At 40.8% G+C, this 12,342-nt stretch overlaps 1 protein-coding gene across 27 annotated transcripts in view; it reads left to right on the top strand.

Moving 5' to 3' along the window:
* Positions 1-11,706, top strand: part of ABI3BP (ABI family member 3 binding protein) — a 137,038-nt gene extending 125,332 nt beyond the window's left edge. For all 27 annotated transcript variants that reach the window (XM_050987252.1, XM_050987295.1, XM_050986933.1 and 24 more), the window contains 5 exons: positions 1,650-1,729; positions 3,161-3,190; positions 4,173-4,334; positions 8,119-8,232; positions 10,346-11,706. In XM_050987252.1, coding sequence (XP_050843209.1) covers positions 1,650-1,729; positions 3,161-3,190; positions 4,173-4,334; positions 8,119-8,232; positions 10,346-10,461 — 502 coding nt within the window. In that variant the 3' untranslated portion in view covers positions 10,462-11,706. The remainder of the gene's footprint in view (positions 1-1,649; positions 1,730-3,160; positions 3,191-4,172; positions 4,335-8,118; positions 8,233-10,345) is intronic.
* Positions 11,707-12,342: the final 636 nt, after the last annotated feature.

Raw genomic sequence — 12,342 nt, 5'->3', positions numbered from 1 at the left:
CGACAAGAATACTTCTTGTCCAAAAAAGTTACTGTACCTCGTGGCCAATGTGAATACTAATTACTCAGGTCCTATTTTTAAAAGCATGTCTTTGTTTAAGCAATTTGAAGTGGAGAATGAAGATTCCTAAATTTCTTAAATTGATTATTTAGTTAATGTCTCCCTCCTACCGTGGGGCAATATGGGTAGATCCAAATTCTCTTTCAGCATGTTAAAATAAATGTCAAGATTTCTCCAAATAGACTTTTTCAGCTCAAAACAAGCCCATGTTTCTTTTAGCAATATCCATGAATTTCCACAATGCATCTGTTCAGCATACCAGTCTATATAAGTATTTCCCTGAAAAAGAAAAGAAAACCTTAGAAATAAAGGCAATTGCTTAAGTAAGCAGTTTTAAAGTTAAATATTGTCTTAGAAGTACAGTGGATGGAAAACAGTTGCCGGGTACTGCATGAATACTCCACTGAGGTTAATTAGTTCAGGTTTTGCAGGAGCCAAAGAGGAATGAAAGGTAATCCAAAGTTTGGATTGAATTATTCTTCTGGGGAACTGCAAATGGAGTTTACAAGTTTCCAACTGTGCAGAGTGTGGTATGGGGGTTTTCTTTCTTTAGAAAATTGCTGTTTGGAAATGGTTCCAGTAATACATTACAATGCTATGCTACAGTCACAAGCTACCAAAATTATCATGGGTAAATGATCCTTCTTGAGTCAAGAGCTGAAAGTTTAGTTGGCCACTGCTGGGACTCCCATTTTTTTATGTGTTTACAGCAAAAGTGCCTCTAATTTGGGGCCTGTTTTCCAGGCCTACAGTCCCTTTGACTCATGTCCTCTGGCTCCCTGTCACTGACAAAAGGACCCTCTCTGCTAGGAGAGATTCACCATGCATGTGCTCAGAGGATGGGAGATGTCCCTCTGTATGTGGCGCTTCCACTGGTAATCAAGCACTCAGAGCTGGGGAGGCTTAAGAAGAGGAGGCTGGTTTGGATTTTTCCCTTCAGTTGTGCTGTTTTCACAGCACTGTGTTTGGTTCTCAACACAGTGATGAAAAGGGATGATGAGATCACTACAGCACAGGCCAGTGTTGTGCCACATCAGTAAAAACACATGCAAAAGAGACTCTGCACAGTGTCTTGTCATTGCTTCATATACTTATTATTAACATACATTCAAGCAATTGGATCTTTGCCTTGGCTGAGCTCCTGTCCTGGAAGACTTGCCCTGTGTTTTGCTACTGGTCCTGTCTGTCACTGTGGGTGGGCCTGACAGGCATTGAATTGGAGGTTTGTGTTCTTAAAAAAGCAAAAAGTACAAATAAATAGCAATGTCCTTTACTCAGTCTCTGCTTATCAGGTTGCCTCAGACCTCATCTGAACTTGCTCCCTTTGCCAGAACTGAAACTGCTGTGTGAGAGGAGACAGACAAGTCAGTGTTTAATTAAATCAAATATTAATAGTGTGTGTGCAAAGAATTATCAAAAGGACTGGTTAATTTAGGGCAAAAAATGTCTCGGTGGTTTTGTGGCAAGAAATTGGGCTTTTTTGTTCTCCAGAAGGGGAGTAGCCCCAATGTGTGTTTTGCTTGCTTGCTCCAGACTATTCAAGAATGCTTACTTTGCAAAATTTTCATCTCTTCTATTTTATTCCCCAGTTATGAATTCCATGTGAAACCTAGGAACCCCCTTGGTGAAGGTCCAAGTAGCAATGTTGTGGCATTTAGTACTGAATCAGGTAAGAATTCCAAAGATCAGACCACTATTTACAGCACCTTTAATACCCACGTTTGTGGGATGCATAAAAGGCTCTCTCACTTCATTTTGTGCATTCAAATCAGTGAATTTGTGCAATCACTGCCTCCTGATTGGCTTTTTACCACTGTGCCTGGAAAGTCAACCTGGGATCAGAACTGTGTGTGTGAGGATATAAGATGGACAGACTGCAAGAGAAAAAACCAGAGGAACATTGTCTGGTATTCATTGCAAAGAAAATTACTTCATCCTTAGAGAGGGCTCAGTCATTTAAGATTTATATTCCTGACCTTTTTACATCTATCCAACCCATTAACAGCTTCGGGATGGGGAACATTAGGGGCTTTTTTTGGGCTGGTGTGTTCATAGGTGTTTTTGCTACCTGTTCAGTAGGGCTGCTGTAAACAGTGATGTTGTTTGGCTGAAATAAGGATTGAGAAAGAGCTGTTGTGAAAAGCCAGTGTCCCAGTAGGTCCCTTTCCACCCTGTTTACTCTCCAGTGAAACTCTTAAAGAGGTGTATACAAGCCTGCTTTGGCCACTGGTTGGTTCTCTCTGACTCAGAGGTGAGAATCAGAGAGCTTTTGCTTTGCCTACTCTTGCTGACTTGTTGACTTTAGGCAAGCAAGATACCATTTTTTGTGCAGAAGTGTTTATTGCTTGGTAGTACTGAAAGACCACATAAAACACAAAATGGATTTAGCCTTTTTAAAAGGACTTTCTCAATCTGTGTTTTGAGCCAGGTGTAATAATTTAATAGTCCTCAACCAGTGCTGTCACTGATGGATGAGTGTTTTGGCTGAGCAAAGGATTCCTCAGGGAGGAGTGCAGACTATGCCACACATATTTAAAACCTCTGAATACACTCTTTGTAATTCTAGATTGTTAAAAGTGAAAAAAAACTTTTGTGCCAAGAGCAATTTTCATGAATGACAAGGCTTATGTTCTGTCTCCTATTTAGTTTGGACAAATAAAGCATGCAGTTTTGTTTTTTCTTAATTGCACACATCCATTTCTCGCATTTGGGCTTTCAAAGCCAAGTTTTTTGTGGCAAGAATTACAGATGTGTCCTTTTTATTATTTAGGTTTTGAAATTGAAATTTTAATAAGACACAGTACAACTGGGTTTTGCTGGTTACAGGTTTAAACTCTTGTTTTTACTAGAGCTCTGCTTGGCTGGTGTTGTTCCATAAGTAAAATTCTTAAAAGCTCATTGATGCTGGAGTTTCACACAAGAAATATATTTCTTCTAATTTCATTTAATACAAAATTTAACTTTGCTTCCAAAACTCTTTCTGTTTCACAAATTACAGCTTACATCAGCTGTAAAAAATCACTTACCAATGCTTTTCCATAGAATTATTGGAAATGTTCATTTTACAGTGTCTGATTGAATGTTTGTTTTCTTCCCCCAGCGGACCCAAGAGTGAGTGAGCCAATTTCAAGTAAGTGTTTTATACATCAATCTGATCAGCAGTTTTTTCAGAAATGAGATAGCAGAATTTTACAAGGAGGGTGGCTCTGCTGCACCAGCTGGATGAGTTACAGAATCAAACAGCATTCACACACAATTTCACTCCTTCCACCCATGCCCCTGCCAAGGAATTCATGCAAGGCTGTTTGTTTACCTGAGCATAAGGCAATCAACGTGATGTGGAGCTCCCATGGCAGCTGGGGTGGCTTCAAACCAATGTACACAAATGAGCCAAGGACAGCCTCATATTTTCTCAACCTTGTCATTAAAGCAAAGAAAGCTCTGCAAAATGAATAAGCTACTCCACACTTTTTAAGTGAGTTAACAGAGCACAACTCAGAGGATTCTATTTGTCTGTCTTTGTGTTTTAGGAAAATTTTCTGCTTCAGGAGGTTTGATCTAGCTCTGCTTTAGGCCACTTCAAGACTCTTCCTGTCCTTGATGGAAGGTGGACTGAGCTTTTGAAGAAGAGCTGAGATCATTAAAGCAAATTGGGCTGCTTTTTGTATTTGTAATAGTCATCACTTTCACTTTGACAAACCCTGTGGCACCATTTTTCTCCACATAATTAATGGCACTTCATTTTTATATGTATTTTTGTTAGATCACACTTTGCTGCAAGTTGATTGTCTTGGCTTGAACACACTGAAGACTGGTGACTGTATCACACACTTTGCAAATGAGAGTATTGCCAATACAAACATTGTCCCCCTAACAAGGTCCTGGAATGAACCTATTCCAAACCTGCACCAGAGGACAGCAGGAGGAGTTCACAGCACCAATTGTACCTGCATACTTTGGTGCTTCCCTGAAATATTTCTCATGTTCAAAATGCAGGTGTCATGGTACATTCTGCTTCATCAATGTTTCTAATTCCAGTTATTCAAACACATTTGTTGTGTGTAATTTTGTTTGCAGCATCATACTTCAGCTTCTTTTTTCCTCTCCTGCAGTGGGGAAAGATGCAATCTGGACTGAAATCCCTTTCAATTCAGACACATACTCAGAATGCAAAGGCAAACAATATGTAAAGAGGACTTGGTATAAGAAGTTTGTAGGTGTGCAGCTGTGCAATTCTTTGAGATACAAGATATACCTCAGTGATTCACTTACAGGTAAGAAACATTCAAACCAGTGCTGTCCATATTATACATTCCTGAAAGATATTATGGTTTCTGAAATAAGACGTTTAACAAGATGAGCTCTGCTGAAGTGTGATCAGATTTGTTTAATTTAGTCCAGAGATTAATCATAAACAGTAATCTGCTTGTGCTCAGTAACCATTGATATGTTTGATACTGAGTTTTCAGACTCCAGAGGAACCTCTCTGTGGTGATCATCTGATTTTAAGTACCTGTTCATATACTGGGGATCATACAGAAAACAAATAATGATCAGAGTGAGTAACATACATTGTAAAACAGCCAAACTGGTGTTTAATTATTAATTAGAGAAGAATTATTAATTAGAATTATTAATTAGAGGATCAGGAATCAGGACCTCATTTTATACCAGGATTACACCTGTCATTCCCACTCCTTTCCGTAAACATCTGGTTACTTCACTACTGGGAGGCTTATAAATACACGACTTTACCTCTAGTCAGCAGGTTTTACTCACCTGCTGTGACATTTTTGTTTTGTTTTCACATTCCCCATTTTTGCTTATGATCTTTTTTCCCCACCTTTTTGTTTTCCTCATTTTATATTTTATTACTAAGGGAAACTTCCTGGCCTTACATTCTCAGGTTTTGATTGGTGTTTTAAGGCCAGTTGAGTGTGATGTGTTTAAGGTCAGAATCAGGTGACACATGCTGGGGAAACAGCCTTTCAGAAGTGTTTTTCAGTTAGTTGATAGGAGATCTTTGTCTCTCATGCAGCTTGTCCAAGCTCTATCTGCTACACTGAGAAATATGTTAACATAATGCATCCCAAGCTCCTGGGTCTCTTCTGTGTGAAGTCTCTTATCACAGACAGCTCTGTGACAGTGGCATTAGCATGGCGTCTGAGCACAAAGATGTGTGGGAAATGCCTTTTGAGTGCAAGTCAGGCAAGCGTGTTCAACACATGGAATTGAATTAGCTAGGGTGAGACGGTGGCTGGAAGAATCCACTTTCATAACCTTAAGTTGCTCCATCTCTGAGCTCAGCACCTCACAGGAGCAAGGCTCTGGGCTTCATGGAAAGAACATGGAAGGAAAAGAGCAAGGGAGTGTAGGGCAGCCCATGTTGCCATAATTTTAAGCTTCCCTGCCTTGCATCCAGCACTGTTCTCTGATGAGCAGAAAAGGAAGGAAAGCCTTGTCAATGATAGTCAGTACAATAATCTGTATGTAAATAATATCTTAGATATTTTGTGAGTAAAAGAGAATGCTTTGAACAGATGCATCATTCATTCAGCTGTTGCTGTACTAACCAGCTGGGATCAAATGACAAGCACTGGCAATGAGGCATGATGTGTCCCAAAACCAGCCAGCAGAGGAAATAGCAGTGCTAATCTAGCAGGACTAGACTTCAGCCCTAAATCAAGTGAATTAACACTGCAATGAAAGCAACTCCAATCTGAAAAGTTTGATATCAATGCCCATTTTCCTATTTTCACTAGATTGTTTTTGTTCTTGCTGGAAGGGTGGTGGTTTAACCTCGTTGGAAAAAGATGAGATAGACACACTGTATTCATTATACTTGCTAAGCCTGGTTCTTGCACTTGAATTGTTACAACCAGTGCTGACCAGTTGTCACAATATTTTAAAGAAGAGAAATATTTATGTAGAAGAAAAGCTGCTTTTGCCCCGTTTGCTAAGTGAGGCCTCTGTGTGTGAGTGAGAAGTTTGCCTGTTTGAAGCCAAGCTCTGTTCTGATGTGTCTCACGGCCACCTCACCTGGCCATGCCCTCGAGGCCAGGAAGTGTCCCTGCAAGCCCCAGCCAGCTGGACCATGTGTGCCACCCGTGCAGGGCTGCACTAAACTCTGAATTCCACCGGGCACTGAAAAACCTTCCAAAGCTTTGCTGTTGAAGCAGTGAAATTGCCTGGAAACCTGGGTGCTCTGTCCAAATGCCATTGTATAAGGCAGGCAGCAAGTGTGTCTTTGCATGCTGTTATTTGGCATGGATTTATTCTTCTAGCGCTGCAGAATTTACAATGTATAAAACAAACTTTGTATGTAAGATTGTAAGGCCACCCACAAGGGAACACTGGGGAAAAAAATTGACTTTGTGCTAGAATTGCTATGCCCAAAGCAGAAAACCAGTTATTTGTTAGCTGAATGGTTTTAAGCGTGTTCTTTTATTATGGAAATAGTTGGGCAGTAAGAATGTAATAGTCACTGAGAATGCTGCTAATTTATGAAGACCAATTGTTTGAGTAATGCATAGGTTAAGCTGTGGGCCAGAAGAATATGTGTGTATCTGCAAGTTACTGTTCTGGTGTTAGCCATTAAAATATCTGGCTTATTCTCTCTCTTATGGAGAAAAACTGATCTCCTTTACACATGCCAGGACTGTTCCATAAACCAGCATCTACTGCTGACCTCATTTAACAGTCCTCCAGAGCAGTCACTGTAGGCATTCCAGAAAAGCAGGCCACCTAAAAATAAGTATTTATTGAGGGAAGGAAAAAAATAAATTCTATATGTGACCTTCAACAGCTGTGGAAAAAAAATAAAAAAAAGGCTTTTTTGGGCAGCCTGAATGTTCTTAATTTCAGAGCAAAAATTTGCTGAGAGGAACTCCCTCTGACCAGTTCTCCTACGGAAAAAAACATGTTTGCAGCCAAAGCTAGATAGCAATAAATAATTTTCTAAAGCTAGAGAAGAGCCACATGCAAAGAGGCCATCAACTGGAGGTGAGAAATTTTGGCAAAGTATTGCTCAGATCACAAAAACGTTGAAGTTTATTGGTAGGCTGCTTTTTATATTAATTGCTCTTTGGGAGCAGTTATTATAACCCACCCCACCAAATGGCCAGACTGGCACAGATTCAAGGCTCCAGGACACCCAGTATCGAATGAGTAACTGGACTTTCTACCTAGCTTATACCTCCATCCTGAGCCTTTTTCTAAATTCTCTCACCTTTCCTTTCAACATCTCAACCAAAAGTTGAACATATTGAGAACTAAGTGCTGTGAAAAAAGATTAGAAATAATGGTAAGTTTATTTACAAAGGTGTCTGTCCCAGGTTTGGAAGAGAACGTAGCATGCTCTCCTCCATCTTCTGAACTGAATTTTACTAATGTCTTGCAAATCAAATCAGCAAGTAAAAACATCTGTCAAAGCTCCTTCACTGTGCCTGTTAACAGGATAAGCACAGTCTGTAGCATCAGCACATGCTACATGGGACACTTGAGACCTTGATTTCTACTCAGTTGCAGTCAAGTATCCTGTTAAGCAATCCTGCAAGCAAATACATGGGCACACTCCATGCTCTGGATAAGCACTTAGTATCCGAGGTCATCTATATGTTAAGGGCTATCACTTGCATACACATGCTGTAAAAATATTATGATTTACAAAACAGGCCTTGGCTATGTTTAGGAGGTGGTCTGTAAAAACATCTCTGAAGGTACTGGGGGCTTCCTGACAGGGAACTGGACCTGCCTTCCATTCAAATCACTACCAAAACTTGCTTTTTGATGATCTTAGTAGTAACAGAATTTCCCTTACTCTATGAAATGTAAGGAGAGGGAAAAATTATGTCCAGGCATAGATTTTGGCCAGGAGTGGGGCCTTAGCCTTGAGCACTTGGAGCCTGCAAGTCATGTTCAAATTACAGCTACAGATCTTGAGAGGAAAAGAATCATAGCATTCACCTTGGCTTCCCCACAGAGGAAAGAGCACAGCCCATTGCCTCCAGTGGTTTTTGGAAATAGCCTTCACTAACTCTGCTGCTTCTTTGCTTTCAGGAAAATTTTATAACATAGGAGACCAGAGGGGCCATGGAGAAGATCACTGCCAATTTGTAGACTCATTCTTAGATGGAAGGACAGGACAGCAAGAAGATCTGCCAGTCAAAGATGGTAATTCCCAACACCCGGATCTGTAGCAAACCTGGGCAATTCCTTTGTTTCTATTTCCTGCCAGTGGATTCAATGCCCACTGCAGGGGTGGGCCATGAAAGGAGCTGCCAGCTTTGCAGGCAGAAGAGGGTCAAGAAGTTTTTTGACAGTGAATGATGACTTTTTAAAACAGTTATGACTTGGGTCCTGTTAGGTAGCAAACAGCCTCTCTCCTGTTTAAAACAGCCCAACAAATTATTCACAGTTGGTGTTACATATTTAAACCCAACAACAAATTTGAGTTTGCAGAGAGGCATTAAGTGCTGTGTTCAAACTAGCAAGGTTGATTTAAAGCACAGTACATAATCAGTTGGGCATTAAATACCTTGTTTGGTACTAATGAAAAACTGAAAATTTATAGCCGGAAAATATTATTCACGCTGCAGTAATTCTGTGTGTACTGATTGCAAAAGGGTGCCCAAAATTCCAGTCTGGTCCAAGTGGACTGGATGTGCTAAACACAGCCGTGACCTGCCTGGCTATTTTTTATCCATTGCTGAGGCTGAGGTATAAGAAATTTGTACTTCTGTCAGCTGAAGTCCTGCCTTGCTGCTGGCAGCAGTGCCAGGGTGAGGTGTTCTGTTCCTTGTGGGGTAAGAACTCGGGCTGTACTGGTCCGTGCACGCGTGCTGAGCGTGTCATGGAACATTTCACTGAGGAAAACAGCAAAACAGTTTTCAGTACAATATCAGCGTGTTGACCAAACCTTCCTGTGCCTCATTTACAAAACACCCCACAGGAGTCCAGATATGTGTGGAGGTAGGTGTGGGAGATGAATGTGAAGTTCCTAAGTCTTTCACAAGTTTTTCCAAAAAACAAAGTAATTGAACGGTCTGAAGGGTGTTTGTTTATGTGTTTTGTGAGTTTCTTCTAAAGAGCTTTTTGCTTTTCCCTTCCCAGTCAGTGCTGCCCATCCAAAAAGATATTTTGCGTAAGAGATGGTCAGAATCCAATTTTCATTGCCAGGACAGCAAACTTCTCAGTTGTACCAGATTCACACTTTTAAAAATATTTGAATATTTTAAAAAACTTCTACCTAACAACCTTGCTACCTCAGTTCAAAAAACACTTATAACCAATTTGATTTTGGCAACTGGATTTGAGTGACTTCATGAGCTATGATCATTTTTAGGCCAAAATAAACAACAAAACAAGCAAACAAAAGACTTCACCTTTTGAGTAGCTTGTATTTCTAGCAAATTAACCAAACAGACCAACAGACCAATTGTTCTAGTTTGCAGCAGATCGATTTCTGAATTTACTTCACGTATTTGACTTGAAGTGCTGTGAGAGAATCAGAGTGAAAAAAACCACAGGCTAGGGACATGTTATAGGATGGTATGCATAGGGAAGCTGGCTTCCTATTCTTGAGGTACAGTGTTTTAAAAGATACAGTGTGTATATCTCACCCGAAGTGCTGTGAGAGAATCACAGCTGATGCTGTCCTTTAGTTGCAGAACAGTATTTTTTTGGGTGGCTCCAGCCACACATACATTCCTTATGGTCAGGTTGGTTGGAGCCCCAATTCCTTACTTTAATTTTTTACCTAATGTTAATTGTTTGAATGGGAAGCGAGTGTGTTGTCAAAACAGACTGAAAGCAGGAAGATGATTTGGATGGGGAGATGCTGTGAACTCTGTGGCTGGGTTTTACTGAGGTTCACTGCAGTGTCAAGGCTGCACAGGGGGCCTATTTGTCACTGTCACTTTGCAACACAGAGCAGCCAAGAGTCCAGCAGAGCCAAAGGCGGGACAGAGGGGGCACCGGCTGTGCCCAGCCAGCCCCACCCACGGCAGGGTGCTGGGATCTCCAGGGGAGGCACACTTCACCTCTGTGCCACCATCCCAAGTACTTTGGCTTTGAGTTGGGTGGGCAAATTGCAGAGTGGCAGTAGATGTAGGGGCAGCAAACAGCTCTGCTTGTGGCAGGGGGTTAACAGCTTGGTGACTGTTTCAGCCACTCATGGAATTGTTAATTACAGACTTCTTAGGGAACCAAAGCACGGTACTGCCTGAACCAAAGCACGGTACTGCCTGAGAGCCTAGTGCAAACAAAACTCTTTTCTCTGTTCCAGGGTTTTTCAGGGCAGTTCGTCAGGAACCTGTCAAATTTGGGAAGATAGGCGGGGAGACCCAGATTAACTACGTGCGCTGGTACGAGTGTGGCACATCGATACCTGGCAAGTGGTAATGCCACACCAAGAGGGTGCCAAGGCCCAGCTGCCCAGCGCAGGCTGCAGGAAGGCAATGCTTACGGTGCGCCCGGCACTGCGGTGTCGGCCGACGCGCGAGGCTTGTACCAGTCTAATGCCAATGCTGCGTTATTGTGTAATAGTGTAGGCTGCTTACTGTAGTTATCCAGTGTTACAAATTTGTTTTTAGAATTTAAAAAAAAACACAGGCTAGGGACATGTAGGATAATGCATAGGGAAGCTGGCTCCCTATTCTTGAGGTATGGTTTATATGGTATTTTAAAAGATACAGTGTGTATATTATTTATCATGATGTTGTAATAAATGTTTAAGGCACAGATATGCCAGAGTTGGTCATGGAATGCAATGTGCGTTAGGTTTAAATATTCACTGGTCCTGTAATGCAAGTGCTATAAGCTACCCATCCTAATCCATCTGTAACATCTCCCAGTCATAAATTATAGAAAAGATCCTATCATTTTTAATATCCTGCAGCCAGTAAACTTGAAGCACTTTCTCCTTACGTACAAACAGTTTATGCTCCAGCCAAAATGCCGAGGTAGGTTGCTGTATGTGCAGCTTTAAATGATCAAGTTCAGTTTTCTTCCATGTTTGTTTTCTTCCATGTTTGTTCTCAAATGTTTCAGCCCCAGCCAAAGCCATGATCACCCTGTCACTACGGTGACAGAACCTGGCATGGCTGGCAGGGAGGGCTGGTGTTCTCTAATTGAAGGGGACAGGTACATTTGTACATGGAATGAAAAAACAAAGCTGGCCTCCACAGCTGGGGTTTTCAGGAAAATGTAGTTTTCAGAGCCTGACACTTACTGGTTCAGAAGCCAAACGTATGTACTGTGCAAGGGGACTTGGAAAGACAAATGAAAGAGGAAAAAGAATAAACTAATTATAACAGCATGATCAGGTTTATTTTATTTAAAAAGAAAAATTCTGGTTTAAACCAGTTTTCACTGGGGACAAAGGGGAAATACTGATAACTGAACTTTAAAATTGTTTTAGTTATTTTGATTAAAACCTCTCCCAAAGCTATTTGTTGTACTGCTTGAACATTTATGAACTAAATAAAGAGATGTAGGTTTTTTTAAAGGTGTTATTCATTACCTTACTAATGTATTGAAGAAATATGAACAGGAATTACCAGATCTATATAGGAGTCATTTATAGAAAATACCTTATAAAGTACATTGCAGGTACACTGTACTCCTAATAAAATATTTTTTAATCAAGTGTTTTTTTCAAGTGTTTTACATGAAAACAAAGCTTAGTTTCTGTGGTAAATGCTGTCATTCAGAACAAACTGTTTGCTGGAACCAAGCCCCCCCCTGTTAAATGGTCTGATGAACACAGGGTTTGTTAGGTCCGAGAGCAGAAATGGGAGGAGGAACAGCCACAGCTTACTGACTAGCTGTAGGCACAGCACTATTTAAGGATGCTGAAGGTAGGAATATTTTCACTCAACTTCCTAATTTGTCTTTAGGAGAGCTCAAGCAGCTTGCTCCAGCTCATTTTTTTTATGCTCCGCTCAGTTTTACATATTCCTAGAATCTGTAAAATGGAAACTATTAACTGGGAGAATGTTTTGCCCTCTGCTGTAATGTGGTCTATTGACTCCATTACAGCCCTTGATCTGCTTTTTCTTGGCTCAAAATTGGATTGCACTCCCAAGTTCTTCTGGGTGGCAAAGAACCTGTGGAAAGTTGGGGTTTATTTAAGTGCTCTTTTTTAAAGTTACCCACTTGGTTTAAATTTTCAAGTAATAAACGAATTCTCTCCCCCACCTTGTTAAAGCAAAATTGATAAGAGGCTTATAAAATTTTATGGATTGGTTTCTAACCATTTGGTAAAAGAGTCACTTGACAATT

The sequence above is a fragment of the Serinus canaria genome, chromosome 1 (assembly GCF_022539315.1).
Source record: "Serinus canaria isolate serCan28SL12 chromosome 1, serCan2020, whole genome shotgun sequence".
Lineage (NCBI taxonomy): Eukaryota > Metazoa > Chordata > Aves > Passeriformes > Fringillidae > Serinus > Serinus canaria.
This window is presented reverse-complemented; position numbering and strand designations above follow the sequence as displayed.